The sequence below is a fragment of the Nerophis lumbriciformis genome, linkage group LG30, assembly GCF_033978685.3.
Source record: "Nerophis lumbriciformis linkage group LG30, RoL_Nlum_v2.1, whole genome shotgun sequence".
NCBI lineage: Eukaryota > Metazoa > Chordata > Actinopteri > Syngnathiformes > Syngnathidae > Nerophis > Nerophis lumbriciformis.
In genome coordinates, this window is record NC_084577.2 from 2,914,659 (window position 1) to 2,936,799 (window position 22,141).

Genomic DNA, 22,141 nt, shown 5'->3' on the forward strand with positions numbered 1-22,141 from the left:
CGGGGAAGACCCAGGACACGTTGGGAAGACTATGTCTCCCAGCTGGACAAAGTGACTGGGGAAAGGGAAGTCTGGGCTTCTCTGCTTAGGCTGCTGCCCCCATGACCCGACCTTGGATAAGCGAAAGAATGGATGGATGGATAGTCAGTAACAGTTACATTTTTAGAGCAAGCTGAATAAAAAAAATATGGAATCACTCAATTCTGAGGAAAAAAATAAGGAATACTGACAAACAAATTAACAAAAAAACACTACAACACATTGGTTGTACTTCTGGCTTATATAACAACTTGCAGTCTCTGAGGCAGAGACTTTTAACGAGACTTCATCAACTCTTGCTCCAACTTTCTCTGATTGCTGTTGTCTGATCAGCAGTGCAGGCTGGAGTCTTGTCATGGACCATTTTCTTCAATTTCCACCACAGATTTTCAATTGGATTGAGATCCAAACTATTTGCAGGCAGCGGCATGGCTTATGTATCTTTCCTTAAAGAAAGTTTTGTTCTGTGGTAAGATACATTAGCCTCTTGTAAAATGTCATCATTCCCAAACATCCTTTCGATTGATGAACTAAGGAAAGTGTCCAAATGTCAATGTAAACTTGTGCATTTTTTGATATGCAGACCCATATCATCAATGACTATGGACATTGTCATGTTTTCTTCAGACAGTCGTCTTCATAAATCTCATTTGAACGGCACCTAAGCAGAGTTGCAGCAGCATCACCTTGCCCAATGCAGATTTGCGATTCATCACTGAATATGACTTTAGTCCACGTTTGTTTTTCCTTAGCCCACCGTAACCTTTTTTTTGTGCTTTGTTGTTAATGACGGCTTTAGTTGAGCTTTTTTGTATTTAAATCCCATTTTCTTTAGGCGGTTTCTTACAGTTCGCTCACAGACGGTGACTCCAGTTTTTGCCCATTTGTTCTTAATTTGTTTTGCTGTGCATTTTTTCTTTTCAAGACATACTCCTTTACATGTTGTCTTGACGCTTTGATGTTTTTCATTTTTCTACCAGTATGCTTTCCTTGTACAACCTTCCCATGTTGTTAGAACAGTGGTTCTTAACCTTGTTGGAGGTACCGAACCCAACCAGTTTCATATGCGCATTCACCGAACCCTTCTTTAGTGAAAAATAAAATGTTTTTTTTTAATCAAATTCAAGAGAAAGTTATATGTTTTTGGTAACACTTTAGTATGGGGAACATATTCTAAGTAACAAAGACTTAATTTAGAGTTTTTTGGTTAGGGTTAGGGTTAGAGGGTTAGGGCCAGGGTTAGAGGGTTAGGGTTATAATGAGGCCATGCCGAATAAGGCATTAATAAGTACTTAATAATGACTAGTTACTAATTTGCATGTTAATAAGCAACTAATTAATGGTGAATATGTTCCCCACACTAAAGTGTTACCATGTTTTTATACTGGTGCACAAAATGAACCGTGCATGAACATCACATTGTTCAAAGAAGAAAACCAACACAGTGCATAAACTCACAACAAATTACACACCTGCAAATCAGTCTGACTACTGCTGTTGCCGTATCCTTAATACGCCGATAGGGAGAAGTTCTTATTTACACGATGAGTCGGGTGTGTCTTGACCTCCGGCGAACCCCTGAGCCCGACTCACCGAACCCCTAGGGTTCCATCGAACCCAGGTTAAGAACCACTGTGTTAGAACTTGGTCCAGATTTTAGACACTGATAGAACAATTAACATCTTTTGCAATATTGCGTGATTCTCCCTCTTGTTTGTTTCAATTGACATATATCGTGTTTGATCCATGATTCATGTCAATTCACCTAGTGCAACAGCTCTCCAAGCTATGAACACTCCTTAATTACAGACCAATGAACAGGTTACATCTTATAAAGGTGTTAGCTTTAGAAATAAATACAGGTTGATACCAATTTTTTTTTTTTACCGGAATGTTTCCACTGTGATTGATCTAAGAATTTAACTGTTACTGACAACCACAATTTATATTCTTGATTTATGTCAGTTTCCTTAAAGCCAGGAAGTTGCCGTTTGAAATAACAAAAACATTTTCTCACGAATGTTATCTTTTTTATACAAAGTTTAACAACTGAATGAACATCTGCCAAGTCTGGTGTTTCCATAGATTTTTCTGGGGTTTTTATGTGCCATTAGTCCTTGTGCAATTGGCGCATGATTAATTAATTTGCATTGCCGACAGTAAGTTGAGCCTCTTCATGTGAATGTTAGACCCCACGGGTTCTGTCTATTATTTCTTTGGATAGAATTTCAGTCGCATCCAAATGTTTAAGAGTGTCTCATTTTGGAGGCCTTAAGATGTAGTTTACTATTTGCTGATGATGTGGTCCTGGTAGCTTCATCAAGCTTTGCTTTGCGTTTACAGTTTGAGTGTGAAGATTCTGGGATGAGACCAAGGACGTCCAAATTGGAAGTTAGCTCTCAGCAGGAAAAGGGTGGATTCCATCCTCTCGGCTTGGAGTAAAATCTATCCTCAGGTGTCAGAAGTTCAAGTATCTCGGTGTCTTGTTCACGGATGAAGGAAGGCTGCCACGTGGCATGCACAGGCGGATTAGGGCAACGCCTGCAGTAATGAGGTCGTATCGGACTGTTGTGTTGAGAGACTGAGCCAGAATGATGGGACAAGGGGAGGAATGGACAGATTGTTTTGATCCGAAATATATAATAGTAGAAGTTTAAAAAGAATGAGGAAGTTACTTTAACTCTCCAGGCTGGGCAATGTGTGTTTGAAGTGGATGACTGAAAAGAAGATATACTTTTTTAAATATATATTGTACATATAATATTTTCCCTTAGAACAATAGCAATATACACTTGCTTAAAAGGGTCATATGGTGAATTTTTTGACACTTCTTTGTGATCTACAAACCATGCAATGTTGGTTCGTTGGTAAAAGGTTTGCATAGTTTATGTTTTACAGACCTTCTTCAAGCCGCTTTCTGACCGTTTCTTCAGGATGCGCCATGTTGCAGGCGGTCTTATTTACGTGCCTCCACTTTGACAGCGTTGTAGTTTTTTACTGACAAATATAAGTTAGAACTATACACCACTTTGTATTACAAATGGCAACAGTGTAGGATGCATGTGTATGTATGAGCCAGTTTGCTTCATAACAGGAGGACAGAAAAAAGAAGACTACAGTACCCGACTACAACGCTACTCGGGCAACTATCTGCGCAACCTCTCGCGCAGAGCTACCCGGGTAATTTTTTTTCCATATATGGCGATATCTGCTGATGTCGCAGTTTGGAAAAACAACACAAGTCGGGCAAATTCCAAATGGCTCATTTGGGGAAAGTATGAAGGTAGGCAAGATTTTTTTAATAAATAGCTCCTCAATACCATCATGGTTTGATTTAAAATGTTCAGGACTCATGCAGATCGAAATAGGAAAAAAAGTAAATAATTAGATTTTGAATGAGGATTCCAATCAACGACTGGATTGAGATTTTTTTCAAAAGGGTTCTTTACTATTGAGGATCTGTGCTCTCCGAGTGCTTTTGTAGTTAACTATGTAGGTTTTGTAAATTTGCTGAAAAACATGTTATATAACTTAATTGTTGTTCCATCCCATGTAAACAGTTGAAGCAGGTGTGTCCAAACCTTTTGACTTGGGGGCCGTATTGGGTTATAAAAAACCTTGGCCGGAGGTCAAAAGCCGACTGCATGTGTATATATATATATATATATATATATATATATATATATATATATATATATATATGTCTTAATAAGGTTATCCAAAAAATAGTGCTCGATACCGTAGTAGAGCGCAATATATGTATGTGTGGGAAAAAAATCACAAGACTATTTCATCTCTACAGGCCTGTTTCATGAGGGGGGGTACCCTCAATCATCAGGAGATTTTAATGGGAGCATTCGCATACCATGGTTTATATAGGGTACAGAGTGGGTGGGTACAGGCTGGCTTAGGGGCGTGGTGATTGGCTCATGTGTTACCTAGGAGGTGTTTCCGTCTATGGCGGCATGCTGTTACAATTTCGCTGCGCTTGTAGAGGGATGACAGGTCTGGACGGTAAATAATAAACAGTTTCTCTTTCAAGCATAGGTTGCATCTTTTATTACCACTATTGTAAGGTGTGCTGGATGCAAGAATTTGCCATGTTATTGAATATTCAACATTATTGTCTTTGAGGTCCCAAATGTGTTTGCTGAGTTCTGTGGTATTTCGCAGGTTTTTGTTCCTGAAAGAAGCCTTGTGATTGTTCCATCTGGTTTTAAACTCTCCCTCGGTTAATCCTACATATGTGTCGGATGTGTTAATGTCCTTGCGTATTACCTTAGATTGGTAGACAACTGATGTTTGTAAGCACCCCCCGTTGAGAGGGCAATCAGGTTTCTTTCGACAGTTACATCCTTTGTTGGTTTTGGAGTCGCTCTGTCTGGGGGCCGACGGCTCATTTGCAATTGTTTTGTTGTGGTTTGAGATGATTTGTCGTATATTGTTCATGCAGCTGTAGCTCAATTTAATGTTGTTCTTGTTGAATCCTTTTCCTAGGGTGCTGTCTTTGGGAAAGTGTTTGTCAATCAGATTGAGGAATTTGTGTCCAATGTTAGTTGAGACGTTTTTGCTGTATGGGGGGTTGTACCAGATGATGTCGTTTCGTTTTCTGTTCTTTTTTGGCTGGTTTCTTGGCGTGGGTTCATAGGTGAGGGTGAAATTGTGTCCGCTTTCATCAAGGGCTTTTTGGTACGGGGGGGTTGCTTGGTCAAATTCAGCTTTGCTAGATGACAGCATCGATAGCCTTTTATTGATTCCGGTAGGTATTCTTTTCGTGGTGGTGGGTGGGTGGTTGCTGTCATGGTGCACGTATTGGAGTGTTGTGTTGGGTTTCGTGAATGGTTGGTAGCTGTTATTTCTCAGGTTGAAAGTGACGTCAAGGAAGTTGACGGTTTGCTTGTTGGCTTCAATCGTGATCCGTAGGCCGTTCTCTTTGAAAATTTGGCATATGCGCTTCTTTGTATTCTCGCTGCTCCTTGGCGAGGCGCGACACACTGCCAGTACGTCATCACGGTAAATACCAAGGTTCAGATTGAGGCTAGCGAGCTGGGAGAGGAGGAAACTCCCAACGAGAGAACGGCCTACGGATCACGATTGAAGCCAACAAGCAAACCGTCAACTTCCTTGACGTCACTTTCAACCTGAGAAATAACAGCTACCAACCATTCACGAAACCCAACACAACACTCCAATACGTGCACCATGACAGCAACCACCCACCCACCACCACGAAAAGAATACCTACCGGAATCAATAAAAGGCTATCGATGCTGTCATCTAGCAAAGCTGAATTTGACCAAGCAACCCCCCCGTACCAAAAAGCCCTTGATGAAAGCGGATACAATTTCACCCTCACCTATGAACCCACGCCAGGAAACCAGCCAAAAAAGAACAGAAAACGAAACAACATCATCTGGTACAACCCCCCATACAGCAAAAACGTCTCAACTAACATTGGACACAAATTCCTCAATCTGATTGACAAACACTTTCCCATATATATATATATATATATATATATATATATATATATATATATATATATATATATATATATATATATATATATATATATATATATATATATATATATATATATGTTGTCACGGCTTGTCACACCACGCCGTGCCTTATTTTTTGGTGATTTTCTGGGTGTAGTGCTCATATTTTGTGTTTTTTCCCTTCCTGTTTTACCCTTTCTTGCATCAGTTTTACGCCGGCCTTCGAGCGTGTTTCCCCTCACGTGTTTTTTGTTTGTAATTAGCACTATTTAAATTGAGCTTGCGACACCATTGGTTTGTCGGGACATTATTCTCTATCCACTGGTGAGCTCATATACGCTCGAACTTTGTGGACGCCATCTGCTCCACATGTCCTGTGAGTGTTTTGCTGGGTTACAGCATTTTGTTTAGTTTTCTTCATAGTCTGTCCGGTCAGAGCACTTCCCTGTTCCTCTCGCTTTTTGCTCGTTTAATCAATAAATACCCCTTTTTTACCGCACGCTGCCTCCTTTTTGAAATCACTACAACCTCAGTCGTCTCACTCGACGCAACGTTTGACATATGTATGTTTAATATGTTTAAATATGTACATATATACAGTATGTATGTATATATATGTATATATATATACATATATATATATATATATATTTATGTATTTACATATATATATATATATATATATATATATATATATATATATATATATATATATATATATATATATATATATATATATATATATATATATATGTATGTGTGGGAAAAAAAATCACAAGACTATTTCATCTCTACCAGCTACCAACCATTCACGAAATCCAACACAACACTCCAATACGTGCACCATGACAGCAACCACCCACCCACCACCACGAAAAGAATACCTACCGGAATTAATAAAAGGCTATCGATGCTGTCATCTAGCAAAGCTGAATTTGACCAAGCAACCCCCCCGTACCAAAAAGCCCTTGATGAAAGCGGTTACAATTTCACCCTCACCTATGAACCCACGCCAGGAAACCAACCAAAAAAGAACAGAAAACGAAACAACATCATCTGGTACAACCCCCCATACAGCAAAAACGTCTCAACTAACATTGGCCACAAATTCCTCAGTCTGATTGACAAACACTTCCCCAAAGGCAACACCCTAAGAAAAGTATTCAACAAGAACAACATTAAATTGAGCTACAGCCGTATGAACAATATACAAATTATCTCAAACCACAACAAAACAATTGCAAATGAGCCGTCGGCCCCCGGACAGAGCGACCCCAAAACCAACAAAGGCTGCAACTGCCGCAAGAAACCTGATTGCCCTCTCAACGGGGGGTGCTTACAAACATCAGTTGTTTACCAATCTAAGGTAACACGCAAGGACATTAACACATCCGACACATATGTAGGATTAACCGAGGGAGAGTTTAAAACCAGATGGAACAATCACAAGGCTTCTTTCAGGAACCAAAACCTGCAGAATACCACAGAACTCAGCAAACACATTTGGGACCTCAAAGACAATAATGTTGAATATTCAATAACATGGAAAATTCTTGCATCCAGCACACCTTACAATAGTGGTAATAAAAGATGCAACCTATGCTTGAAAGAGAAACTGTTTATTATATACCGTCCAGACCTGTCATCCCTCAACAAGCGCAGCGAAATTGTATCAGCATGCCGCCACAGACGGAAACACCTCCTAGGTAACACATGAGCCAATCACCACGCCCCTACGCCAGCCTGTACCCACCCACTCTGTGCCCTATATAAACCATGGTATGTGAATGCTCTCATTAAAATCTCCTGATGATTGAGGGAACCCCTCATGAAACAGGCCTGTAAGAAGAGATGAAATAGTCTTGTGATTTTTTTTCCCACACATACATATATTGCGCTCTACTACGGTATCGAGCACTATTTTTTGGATAACCTTATTAACACATATATATATATATATATGTATGTGTGGGAAAAAAATCACAAGACTATTTCATCTCTACAGGCCTGTTTCATGAGGGGGGGTACCCTCAATCGTCAGGAGATTTTAAAATTTAAAAAAATTTTAATTTTAATTTTAAGATTTTAAAATCTCCTGACGATTGAGGGTACCCCCCCTCATGAAACAGGCCTGTAGAGATGAAATAGTCTTGTGATTTTTTTCCCATACATACATATATTGCGCTCTACTACGGTATCGAGCACTATTTTTTGGATAACCTTATTAAGACATATATATATATATATATATATATATATATATATATATATATGTAATTAGATAAAGCATCTAAATACATTTGATATCGAAATCACTACACTAACTTCAGTTGTTTTTTTATAATAATTTACTAGAACTCAGTGCGCTGTCTCATTAAGAGTGCCTGTGTGATCACATTTACACAGCTGTTTTTACACGTAATCGGTGACGGTCATGTGTTAAGTCTGCACATTAATTTCATACCAAATTGAAGAGGGAAGTTTTCCAAACATGTGCAAATACAGTACAACGTGTGATAAAACCCTGTTTTCACATACATATACACACGCACATTGTGACAACTATCCATCCATCCATCCATTTTCTACCGCTTATTCCCTTTGGGGTCGCGGGGGGCGCTGGAGCCTATCTCAGCTACAATCGGGCGGAAGGCGGTGTACACCCTGGACAAGTCGCCACCTCATTGTGACAACTATTCGTACACAAATAAAGAATATAGAATTCACAATATTATCAAGAAATTATTAGACACTTCAGTTTGCATTGATTTAAAGCAAGCTATAGCTAACAAGACTGAACAACAACACACTACTTCAACAACTTAAACTTTAACAAATTAACTTTAAAAAATGCATAAAGGTGAAATGTTTAATTATGTTTGGTGCGTGGACATGTTTTATAATGTTCGCAAAGTTTAATGAGCAGGTTGTGTGTTATGAAGACCATTTCTGTTGAATCTCTGTATTGGTTATGGCTTATATGCAGCATGAGTACAACAGGTTATTTGGATTGGGTCATATAAATAATACTGTGCTCAGTAGACTTAAAAAAAAATTCATGGTCATTAACCAAATTTACTAACAGTGTCCCAGACGCTGACAGGTAAATACAATTTAACTCAAGACATACTGCGGGCCTGAATTCTTATTTAACTTGTCTCACGGGGGTCAGACTGAAGATGCCAGCGGGCCGTACTTGTCCCGCTTGCCATAGATTGGACACCCCTAAATTAAAGAAAAAAATATATATAAATAGTACAATTATTTAAAATTTAAAATATAGACAGGCATATAAAATGTACTTAACCTTTAATAGTTAGAAAATGTATTAGCAATAAAATGCTACTTCCTTCAAAAAAGTTGCCTTAACTTAATAAGCATAATTAATATCAACATTAATATTAATTAATATAATAAGTGTAAATGTCAGGTTCAAACACCGATGACATCTATTAAACAGACAAGAAGCAAGGAATTAAACAGAGACAGGATTCAATTTAGCTTAATGAGGAGAGCGCGTAGACCTGTATCGTCCCACGCTCTGACGAAAGGATTGCACGCCTCCTCTTTTATTTGGAGTTTCCCTGATTACATGGCAACAGCTGTTTCTGAGGGGAGAGGGGGTCGTAAACAGCCGTTGCCCTTGGTCACAAAACAGTTCAAAGAAAAGATGCCTGGAGCTTGCGTCAGGTCCTGCTTCCTCTCCGCTTTGTAGATCTCGGGTCAACACAAGATCTTCCTGTGGATTACAAAAGATCAAAGAAACCGACACCTTCATGTCACTTCCCATCGTACACAGTGGAGTTTTACAAGCCTTTTGCTTGGTAAGATCAAAGACAGCTTTTGTCTCCTCGCCGGGAACTCATGGAAACATAACGTTTTGTGATAACTTAGATACAATTATTCTGACAGTAAATAATAAGTAAATGTTATCCATAGCAGTTTGACAATTAGGGACAATTAGTCCAATACCACAAATGTTAAAGGGGAACTACCCTGCATTTTGCCTATCGTTCACAATCATTATTAGATAAAAGAAGACAAAAGGTTTTTTTTTTTATTTCGCTTTCTAACATGTAAAAATCGGCTTAGTTCTAGGTGGCTAGCAATGCAGCTTATGGGAGCAATCATTTCTACCTCTAAATCACTTTAAAAATGCAATGAAAAACCTCCAACAATACTTCATTTAGGTTCCGTAACCTTTAAAATAACCAAGCTGTACTGACATTGTTATCGTAAGAACAAACACTGAGGAACTCTTTTTCTAGCGTATTAACACATCGGCGTGCTACGGCATTAGCCGTAAAAGCTAGCTACAGAAAGAGATAAGCCAGCTTCTACGTCAACACAAAACGCGTTTGAGTTTGTAATGTACAACACAATGTGATAGAACACCAATCTGTACTGACTGAAAAACATGAACAATCGTATTACAGTATCTGTAAATTATCAGCCCACATTTTGTTACAGTACAGGGGAGAGGAATGCGACACAGAATGCAGGGACGTAGTTAGCACTATTTATATATATATATATATATATATATATATATATATATATATATATATATATATATATATATATATATATATATATGTATGTGTGGGAAAAAAAAATCACAAGACTATTTCATCTCTACAGGCCTGTTTCATGAGGGGGGGTACCCTCAATCGTCAGGAGATTTTAATGGGAGCATTCGCATACCATGGTTTATATAGGGCACAGAGTGGGTGGGTACAGGCTGGCCTAGGGGCGTGGTGATTGGCTCATGTGTTACCTAGGAGGTGTTTCCGTCTATGGCGGCATGTTGTTACATTTTCGCTGCGCTTGTTGAGGGATGACAGGTCTGGACGGTAAATAATAAACAGTTTCTCTTTCAAGCATAGGTTGCATCGTTTATTACCACTATTGTAAGGTGTGCTGGATGCAAGAATTTGCCATGTTATTGAATATTCAACATTATTGTCTTTGAGGTCCCAAATGTGTTTGCTGAGTTCTGTGGTATTTCGCAGGTTTTTGTTCCTGAAAGAAGCCTTGTGATTGTTCCATCTGGTTTTGAATTCTCCCTCGGTTAATCCTACATATGTGTCGGATGTGTTAATGTCCTTGCGTGTTACCTTAGATTGGTAGACAACTGATGTTTGTAAGCACCCCCCGTTGAGAGGGCAATCAGGTTTCTTTCGACAATTACATCCTTTGTTGGTTTTGGAGTCGCTCTGTCTGAGGGTCGACGGCTCATTTGCAATTGTTTTGTTGTGGTTTGAGATGATTTGTCGTATATTGTTCATGCAGCTGTAGCTAATGTTGTTCTTGTTGAATACTTTTCTTAGGATGTTGTCTTTGGGAAAGTGTTTGTCAATCAGATTGAGGAATTTGTGTCCAATGTTCGTTGAGACGTTTTTGCTGTATGGGGGGTTGTACCAGATGATGTCGTTCCGTTTTCTGTTCTTTTTTGGCTGGTTTCCTGGCGTGGGTTCATAGGTGAGGGTGAAATTGTATCCGCTTTCATCAAGGGCTTTTTGGTACGGGGGGGTTGCTTGGTCAAATTCAGCTTTATATATATATATATATATATATATATATATATATATGGATGGAGTGTCCGGAATGTGTATGTGTGCGACTAAGTGTACGCATTAAATGTTGAGTGTTACCGGGAGTGTTGAGCGAGGTGCGGAAGTCCGAGAGGGGCAAGGCAGGCTCGAAGGTCCAAAGACAGGCGGGAAGTCGGGGGCAATAGTGAGGCGTCAAAAGTCTGTGTCCAGGCGGGAGGTCGAGATCCAAAAGGGGCAGCCAGGGAACCAGAGGGGGTACGGGGAGACGAGACACACAGCTCGCAATCAGGGAACGGAGGAAATGCTGCTGGAACGACAAGGGACACGAGACAAATGAACACGGAGGGGGAGAAACACAGAGAGAGAGAGAGAGTGTGCATACAGCTAGAGATATTCGGCTTACTGTACTGGAACAGGTCGCTACGTTCTGGCCTGGAACGCAGGTCTGCTCTGGCTTAAGAAGCCCAGGGAGCTCATCAGTGACAGGTGTGTTGACTGATTGATGATTGAATGCAGCCGCCTGCTTCAGCCATAGTGGCACTTGGAGGTGCGCTCAGCAGAGCGTACGGATAAATGCGCATAGGAATGCACCCAGGCTGACACATTTCATGTTTTGTGTGTACACAGCTAGCTCGACAGCGTGTTTACTGTCGTTGTATGGTGATGTGCTGCATGTATTATGATCAATAGTATAGTGACTTACTCGATGGACAGTTGTCTGTTTGGTCCAGCTGGTCAGGGATGTTTCCAGTTGATTTGGGCACTCCCATAATTTGGCATAGCTTGTCTCAAAAGTTCCAGATTCGCAGTGTGACCAAATGGCACCGACATCACTCTTTGGACTTCTGCCTGCTTCAACGTTTCATTCTCTTCTTCGTGCACGCTTCTAGGAGCAACAGTTCATCCTCCGTTCATTCCGATTCAAAAAGATAAGGTTGTGAGTTCTCATTTGTCTTAAAATAGTCGTCTTTGTTGTTTGTTACCAAGTCTGCCATGATTAGGACACTTTCGTGTTTGTTTGCGGAAGTAGGAACGCACAGTAGATGCCGAAAGTCGGATGGCTCCTGTTATGGAAACGGAAATAAATCAATCATCAATCAATGTTTATTTATATAGCCCTAAATCACAAGTGTCTCAAAGGGCTGCACAAGCCACAACGACATCCTCGCTACAGAGCCCACATAAGGGCAAGGAAAAACTCACCCCAGTGGGACGTCGATGTGAATGACTATGAGAAACCTTGGAGAGGACCGCATATGTTGGTAACCCCCCACCCCCCTCTAGGGGAGACCGAATGCAATGGATGTCGAGTGGGTCTGACATAATATTGTGAGAGTCCAGTCCATAGTGGATCCAACATAATAGTAAGAGTCCAGTCCATAGTGGGGCCAGCAGGAAACCATCCCGAGCGGAGACGGGTCAGCAGTGCAGAGATGTTCCCAACCGATGCACAGGCGAGCGGTCCACCCCGGGTCCTGACTCTGGACAGCCAGCACTTCATCCATGGCCACCGGACCTGTGTCCCCCCCTCCACAAGGGAGAGGGGAGCAGAGGAGAAAGGAAAAGAAATGGCAGATCAACTGGTCTAAAAAAAAAAGAAAAAGGGGGGTTATTTAAAGGCTAGAGTATACAAATGAGTTTTAAGATGGGACTTAAATGCTTCTACTGAGGTAGCATCTCTAACTGTTACCGGGAGGGCATTCCATAGTACTGGAGCCCGAATAGAAAACGCTCTATAGCCCGCAGACTTTTTTTGGGCTCTGGGAATCACTAATAAGCCGGAGTTCTTTGAACGCAGATTTCTTGCCGGGACATATGGTACAATACAATCTGCAAGCTAGGCTGGAGCTAGACCGTGTAGTATTTTATTTTTAAATGCGCCAGTTCCCATCCATCCATTTTCTACCGCTTATTCCCTTTGGAGTCGCGGGGGGCGCTGGAGTCTATCTCAGCTACAATCGGGCGGAAGGCGGGGTATACCCTGGACAAGTCGCCACCTCATCGCAGGGCCAAAATGCGCCAGTTTATTTGTTTAAAATGACCAAAATATGGTAAGTATTTTACATACTACATATTGTTATGAACGTGCCTGTTACTACTTTATATACAGACTTGCAGTGTGTATATAAAATGTTGATGGAGGGTTTTGAAGTTGTTTTAGAGGGCTTTGAAGGCTACAACAGTTGCTCCCATTAGCCGCATCTTGAAAGCGATTTTTTAAATAATCTTTAAACCCCGGGCCCCCCAAAAAGGAAAATATGCGTTCTTGTCTGTCATAATTAAAGTTAATTTAAAGTTAAAGTTCCAATGATTGTCAAAAACATACTAGGTGTGGTGAAATGTGTCCTCTGCATTTGACCCATCCCCTTGTTCACCCCCTGAGAGGTGAGGGGAGCAGTGAGCAGCAGCGTGGGCCACACTCGGGAATAATTTGGTGATTTAACCCCCAATTCCAACTCTTGATGCTGAGTGTCAAGCAGGGAGGTTATGGGTCCCATTTTTTATAGTCTTTGGTATGACTCGGCCGGGGTTTGAACTCACAACCTCCCAGTCTCAGGGCGGACGCTTTAACCAAAACATAATTTAAATTGATTAGTGCCCATTATGAGAATTTCATCATGCAGCAATGTACAGTAGCCACTAATGATTGTGAATGATAAGCACAATTCCAAAAAGAGTGCAGTTCCCCTTTGGGGCGGTATAGCTCGGTTGGTAGAGCGGCCGTGCCAGCAACTTGAGGGTTGCAGGTTCGATCCCCGCTTCCGCCATCCTAGTCACTGCTGTTGTGTCCTTGGGCAAGACACTTTACCCACCTGCTCCCAGTGCCACCCACACTGGTTTAAATGTAACTTAGACATTGGGTTTCACTATGTAAAGTGCTTTGAGTCACTAGAGAAAAGCGCTATATAAATATAATTCACTTCACTTCACTAATGAGTGACTTTTACTCAATACTGAAGCAGTAAAAGATACTTTAAATTGATTAGTGCACATTACGAGAATTTCATCATGCAGCAATGTACAGTAGCAATTCTTCTGATTATTTTCGACAAAACTCTGTGCTAAAATGCTGTTAACTGAAATACTGTTTTGGAAGAGGTAAAATCTACTTGTGCTTTCTGCAAACTCTTTACGGACTTCGACAGTCAGGTATCTATATCTGGAATTTACCATGATACACCAAGCGCCTTTCTTTTCTGTATACCGTATGTTCACATTCACATTGTGTTCAGCCAGCTATTCATCTATTTTCCTGGCTGCATCTTCCTTTTAAGCTTATCTTTAGGGATAGGTATCATTTACGTTTGAACCGCTACGGTACCAATTCTTGGTACCTGGGAATTGATACGGGTACTCAACATTTACAACTTTTGGTACTTATGTGTGTGATCCATCCATCCATCCATCTTCTTCCGCTAATCCGAGGTTGGGTCGCGAGGGCAGCATCCTAAGCAGGGAAGCCCAGACTTCCCTCTCCCCAGCCATTTCGTCCAGCTCCTCCCGGGGGATCCCGAGGCGATCCCAGGCCAGCCGGGAGATATAGTCTTCCCAACGTGTCCTGGGTCTTCCCCGTGGCCTCCTGCCGGTCGGACGTGCCCGAAACACCTCCCTAGGGAGGCGTTCGGGTGGCATCCTGACCGGATGCCCGAACCACCTCATCTGGGTCCTCTCAATGAGGAGGATCAGCGGCTTCAGTTTGAGCTCCTCCCGGATGACGGAGCTTCTCACCCTATCGCTAAGGGAGAGCCCCGCCACCCGGCGGAGGAAGCTAATTTCGGTCGCTTATCCTTTGGGTCATAACCCAAAGCTCATGACCATAGGTGAGGATGGGAACGTAGATCGACCGGTAAAATGAGAGCTTTGCTTTCCGGCTCAGCTCCTTCTTCACCACAACAGATCGATACAGCGTCCGCATTACTGAAGACGCCGCACCGATCCGCCTGTCGATCTCACGATCCGCTCTTCCCTCACTCGTAAACAAGACTCCAAGGTACTTGAACTCCTCCACTTGGGGCAAGATCTACTCCCCAACCCGGAGATGGCACTCCACCCTTTTCCGGGCAAGAACCACGAACTCGGACTTGGAGGTGCTGATTCCCATCCCAGTCGCTTGTTACGTCTTCTTTCCTTACTTTACATTTGAGCGTTTTCTACCAAGCATACTTGCTTTGTTGGTGTTTAATATTGCAACATTACTTCGAGGGAGCTTGGCTGAGTCGGCCCTGAGTGCTGCTTGAGTGATTGTTTCCTTGAGCAGGTGATTAGTCTGCAACCGGACGTTACGCGTCTGCAACCGGGCATGACGTCGCGTGGTATCGAAATATGCACTTTTTGATTCAACGTGAATCGATACACAGCAGAATTTGGTTGGTTCCTATAAATGTACCAGCCCTGACTTGGGGTGAGAAACAGGATACACCCTGGACTGGTTGCCAGTCAATCCCAGGAACACCATTACCAGTCCCTTTCATGCCTATAGACAATTTTAATTTCCAATTAGCCTAACATGCATGTTTATGGATGCGGAAGGAAGCTATTTGGAGAAAGCCTATGCAAGCATGAGAAAACATGCAAACGCCACACAGAGATGTTCCAGCAGAGCTTCAGATATCCTGACTGTGAGGCAGATGTCGTAACCACAATGTCACTGTACACGCCTCATTGTTCTCATATTCTAAATATAGTTAGATTAGACTTAGACAAACTTTATTGATCCCTAAGGGAAATTGATCAATGTATTCAGAGATGTATTCCTTAAATTGACTGTTTGTGACTCTCTCCTGATTAGGTAACATCCGGAACACAGAGAAGCTGAGCTATGACCGAGAGCAACAGTATGAGATCCAGGTGACTGCCTGGGACTGCGGCCAGAAGAGAGCTTTGCACAGCGTCTACGTCCGCATTGACGTCAAACCTGTCTGCAAACCCGGCTGGCAAGGTGAGCTGTCTTTTTGCTTCTTTGCTTGTGTGTGTGTGTGTACACAAATATTGTGTGTTTGTACATTCGGAAATGCAGATGCCTTTGTTTGTGTGTGATCAGTTGTCTAAGTGCACAAGAGACTTTTTGGTACGTGGTTTTGTGGGAAGAATCGTGGCACGAGGGGTTTGTACATTTTTTTATTACCTTGCAGAAACACAGATGTGATTATTTACATTACTGTGTGTGTTCCTCAAAATGTGCTTAATGAAGTATTTAATTTAATGAAGTATTTTTTTTTCAATTTGTAATCAATTTAGTGTAGAGATCAAAAAGCCATGTAATCAGCCAATGTCGAAAAGGAATGTAGCAATGTTACCCAAGTGCAGCGGAGATGAGGAGAAGGCGAGAGCAAAGAAAACTGTTTTTATTATAGCTGCCCATTGTATCAACTATTGTAAGTGCAATGGTGCAAGCTCAGCTTTTTTACTGTCAACAGTCTTGTCTTTAGTTAAAACACGGTCACCAAAAAGAGCTCTTGTTTTCCCACCAGTCAAACACTTCCAAAATAAAGATGTTCAAAAAAATGGTGTAGAAAATTAGTGTAGTCCTGATACCAATATTTTGGTACCGGTACCAAAATGTATTTCGATACTTTTCGGTACTTTTTGATACTTTTCTAAATAAAGGGGACCACAAAAAATTGCATTATTGGCTTTATTTTAACAAAAAATCTTAAGGTACATTAAACATATGTTTCTTACTGCAAGTTTGTCCTTAAATAAAATAGTGAACATACAAGACATACAACTTGTCTTTTAGTAGTAAATATGCAAACACAGGCTACTAATTTAGCTGCTGACATATGCAGTCACTAGAGATGCGCGGTTTGCGGACACAACCGCGGAGTCCGCGGATTATCCGCGGATCGGGCGGATGAAATTAAAAAAACTAAAATTTTATCCGCTCGCGGGTCGGGTCAGGCGGATTAATTTTATTTTTTTATTTTTTTTTTGCGGGTGGCAGTTAAACCAATTCGGAAATATATATACATAGTTAAATGTTGTTACCCACATACGAAAAACGAGCAGGCACCTGCTGCATATGCCACAACAGAAGAAAAAAAAAGAAAAGAGATGGACACTTTTACGGAGCGGAGAAGGGACGCCTCGCCGGGGTCCGGGACCGAGGCCCCTTCCCCCGAGAGGGCCCCACCGGGAGCCGTAGCTGAGGCGATCCGCGAGAAGGGCCCGACGCACGTCCAGGGTCACCACCGCGCCCACCGCACCGACACCCCGCCTCGTCCGCTTTCGCCGCGGCCGGCGTCACGCGCAGCAGGTAAGCAGCTTACCTGCCCGCCACCCCCGTGGCCGGGGGCTCGTAACATGGGTCACTCCGCGCGCTCCGCCCGCGCAGCTTACCTGCTTGCCACCCCTGTTGCCGGGGGCGCGTAACAGAGGTCACTCCGCGCGTAGTGCGCTCATGAAAGGGGTGGGGCTCACCCTGGTTGATATAGAGAGCAGGACGGTGGCCATGGAAGTTGGAACCCGCTAAGGAGTGTGTAACAACCCACCTGCCGAATCAACTAGCCCTGAAAATGGATGGCGCTGGAGCGTGGGCCCATACCTGGCTGTCGCCGGCAGCGAGACGCGCTTGGAGGTGCGCTCAGCGCGGCTCCCATATGATTGCGCACAGGTGTGCGTCTGGGTCGTGACAGCGTGGCACGCGAATGTCTGTGCATTGGATCATTCTCCTTTCTTTAACAGGCAAAAGCTTTATAACCTCACCATACCTGCCAACTTTTAAATCAGAAAAACCTAGTAGCCAGGGTCCAAGGGCCGCAGGCCCCGGTAGGTCCAGGACAAAGTCCTGGTGGAGGGTTCAGGGCTTCGCCCCCCGACGCAAAATGACTATTAGCATTCAGACAGGTTAAAATGTTGCTAAAACCATCACTTTTCTATCAGTCACAGTGACTTTTCAAAACAAAAATATTACAGCAAAAATCATATGGGTTGATTGACATGTTTATTCTGTAAGCTAACTTCAATAGTTTGAAATTATTTTGACAGTTAATGCCAGTTATCCTGTCAACCTTTCACAAGACTTCAATTTGTTAATTGAAAGTATAAATAGTATAAACACTTTTTACAGTATGTCGTGCTGTGAAATACAGCCGACAGGATTGCGCATGCATGGTGCAGGAGAACAAAGGACTTCTTTCATTTAAGGTTTGTGATAAACCATCAAACTCATTCGTTAAAAGGACTCTATAGTAATATAAAGCGAATTTTTCTGGACATTATCATGCAAGAAAAGTTTATTTTTGGGATCGCGATCACCGCGTAATGATTTTTAAAGGTTGCATTACATTATTAACTGTCCCATGTGATCAGCCAGTGCGATTGGAAGTCCATGCTCAATTATTGCCTCCGTAAATAAAACTTCGGCATTTATCACATCCAAAGAATCTGTTTGGGCGACGAAAAACGTTGAAAGTTTTCCACTTGTATCGCTAGCAACGGCATTAGACTTGTGTTTTTTTGTCCCAACGTGGTCTTTTACATCGCTAATTCCTCCGTGTCCGATCGAAAAATCTTGTCTGCACAAAGTGCAATTCGCGTAGTTTTCACCCTTTTTAAAAAAATTTTTTATTAATATTAGATATATAACAACGGGCGGATGGTGGGCGGGTGTAGTTCTGATCAAACGTTACATCGGGTGGATGGCGGATGGTTGACGACTTTCTGACGCGGTTGCTGATGAAATAATTGCCTATCCGCGCATCTCTAGCAGTCACATATTGTGTCAATTTCCATTCCATTATTTTGTCAAAATTATTAAGGACAAGTCGTAGAAAATGAATTAGTAGTCTACTTGTTCATTTACTGTTAATATCTGCTTACTTTCTCTTTTAACATGTTCTATCTACACTTCTGTTAAAATGTAATAATCACCTATTCTTCTGTTGTTTACATTAGTTTTGGATGATACCACAAATTTAGGTATCAATAGGTATCAAGTCGTTACAGGATCATACATTGGTCATATTCAAAGTCCTCATGTGTCCAGGGACATATTTCCTGACTTTATAAATATAATAAACACTTTTAAAAAACGAAAAAAGATTTTGTGATGCTAAAAAATATCGATATAATCATAGTAGTATCGACTCGATAAGCTCCTGTGCTTGGTATCATTATAATGGATGTTAAGTGTAGATCCACCAATGGCGTTTGTTTACATTGTGATGCCGGTGAGCTACGGTGTGTAGTGAAGCATGTATAGCTATTCCTCGTCCTGCAGGGATGATACTTGTACTTGACCAGTACTTTATACAGTGGGGCAAAAAAGTATTTAGTCAGCCACCAATTGTGCAAGTTCTCCCACTTAAAATGATGACAGAGGTCTGTAATTTTCATCATAGGTACAATTAAACTGTGAGAGACAGAATGTGAAAAAAAAATCCAGGAATTCACATTGTAGGATTTTTAAAGATTTTATTTGTAAATTATGGTGGAAAATAAGTATTTGGTCAATAACAAAAATTCAACTCAATACTTTGTTATTGCCAACAAAGGTTATATTACAGAGGTCAAACGATTACTATAGGTCTTTACCAGGTTTGCACACACAGTAGCTGGTATTTTGGCCCATTCCTCCATGCAGATCTTCTCGAGAGCAGTGATGTTTTGGGGCTGTCGCCGAGCAACACAGACTTTCAACTCCCTCCACAGATTTTCTATGGGGTTGAGGTCTGGAGACTGGCTAGGCCACTCCAGGACTTTCAAATGCTTCTTACGGAGCCACTCCTTCGTTGCCCAGGCGGTGTGTTTGGTATCATTGTCATGCTGGAAGACCCAGGCACGTTTCATCTTCAAAGCTCTCACTGATGGAAGGAGGTTTTGGCTCAAAATCTCACGATACATGGCCCCATTCATTCTTTCCTTAACATGGATCAGTCGGCCTGTCCCCTTAGCAGAAAAACAGCCCCAAAGCATGATGTTTCCACCCCCATGCTTCACAGTAGGTGTGGTGTTCTTGGGATGCAACTCAGTATTCTTCTTCCTCCAAACACGACGAGTTGAGTTTATACCAAAAAGTTCTATTTTGGTTTCATCTGACCACATGACATTCTTCCAATCCTCTGCTGTATCATCCATGTGCTCTCTGGCAAACTTCAGACGGGCCTGGACATGCACTGGCTTAAGCAGGGGGACACGTCTGGCACTGCAGGATTTGATTCCCTGTCGGCGTAGTGTGTTACTGATGGTAACCTTTGTTACTTTGGTCCCAGCTCTCTGCAGGTCATTCAGCAGGTCCCCCCGTGTGGTTCTGGGATTTTTGCTCACCGTTCTCATGATCATTTTGACCCCACGGGATGAGATCTTGCGTGGAGCCCCAGATCAAGGGAGATTATCAGTGGTCTTGTATGTCTTCCATTTTCTGATAATTGCTACCACAGTTGATTTTCTCACACCAAGCTGCTTGCCTATTGTAGATTCACTCTTCACAGTCTGGTGCAGGTCTACAATTCTTTTCCTGGTGTCCTTCGACAGCTCTTTGGTCTTGGCCATAGTGGAGTTTGGAGTCTGCCTGTTTGAGGCTGTGGACAGGTGTCTTTTATACAGATAACCAGTTCAAACAGGTGCCATTAATACAGGTAACGAGTGGAGGACAGAAGAGCTTCTTAAAGAAGAAGTTACAGGTCTGTGAGAGCCAGAGATCTTCCTTGTTTGAAGTGACCAAATACTTATTTTCCACCATAATTTACAAATAAATTCTTTAAAATTCCTACAATGTGAATTCCTGGATTTTTTTCCACATTCTGTCTTTCACAGTTGAAGTGTACCTATGATGAAAATTACAGACCTCTGTCATCATTTTAAGTGGGAGAACTTGCACAATCGGTGGCTGACTAAATACTTTTTTGCCCCACTGTATATATATAGTACCGAATATGATTCATTACTATTGTGGTACTATACCAATACCGGTATACCGTACAACTTTACACTATATTAAATGTTGGTTAATGTTCCTCTTCATTACAGTAAAAGTGTTGGGATCAGTGATAGTCATTGCGTGGCTCGCCGAACTTTAATGTGCAGCTTGCATGGTAGTTCTAACAACATGATATATATCTTAGGGTTGTCAAAAATAACGAGTTCAATCATGGGACTAATTACAAAAGATCATCGCATTAATCATTTATATACACAGGTTAATCACACAATTTATTTTGAGTGTACATGCTCCTTACCTTACTGTGGATGGTTACTTGAAAGGCAGCACCGTGTGCTATATTTGCTATATACTTATTTTACTGAGGAATTTACCAATTAATTAATTAAAATTGGTGGCTAACTAAATACTTGTTTGCCCCACTTGTATATATATATATATTGTATATATATATATATATATATATATATATATATATATATATATATATATATATATATATATATATATATATATATATATATTTATATGCATATATATATTTGCATATCAGTGACGTGCAGTCCTGGAGGAAAAAAAATGTAAAAAGAAAAAAAATTAATTAAATTGTTATATGTATCCAGTGATTATACTATAAAGTTATTTTCCATTTAACTTCACCAGTTTTAGATTATTTTTATTCAAAATCGCTGAATTTTCACATTTGCCGTTCAAATACTGAGAAGAGACGGTGCTGTGATCAGCAGCCAGTTGAGGCACGTCACTCAGTTGTGCTTCAACATGGATTGCGGACTCGGCTAACTGTGCAGTGAGACTGTATTGCTATATGAAGTATATTATACATTTCCATAGTTTAGTTAGCTGAGGTATATAATGTACAGTGTATTTTGTCAACAACTGTATGTGTGTAACGTATTTCTTGTGCTGAGCGATCATAAAACTGCTGCGAAGACGCACTGGCTGAGGCTCGCAGTAATCCCGCCTCCTTGTGCCGGTTAATGCACCCCCGACGGGAGTGCCCCACCAACCAAAGCCCACACCCAAACCCCCCACGTGCAAGACCGAACCCACTCAAAAAAGTCACCCAACAAGAAGCCAAAAAGTGCAAAAACAACAATGCTCACGTTGGGGGAGCCGCGAACGACCGCAGGGCCACAACATTAGGT

At 41.5% G+C, this 22,141-nt stretch overlaps 1 protein-coding gene across 1 annotated transcript in view; it reads left to right on the forward strand.

The window, feature by feature from the left end:
- Positions 1–22,141, forward strand: part of LOC133572578 (calsyntenin-2-like) — an 839,649-nt gene that overhangs the window by 549,632 nt on the left and 267,876 nt on the right. Inside the window, exon 5 of the mRNA XM_061925391.2 lies at positions 15,885–16,034. Coding sequence (XP_061781375.2) covers positions 15,885–16,034 — 150 coding nt within the window. The remainder of the gene's footprint in view (positions 1–15,884; positions 16,035–22,141) is intronic.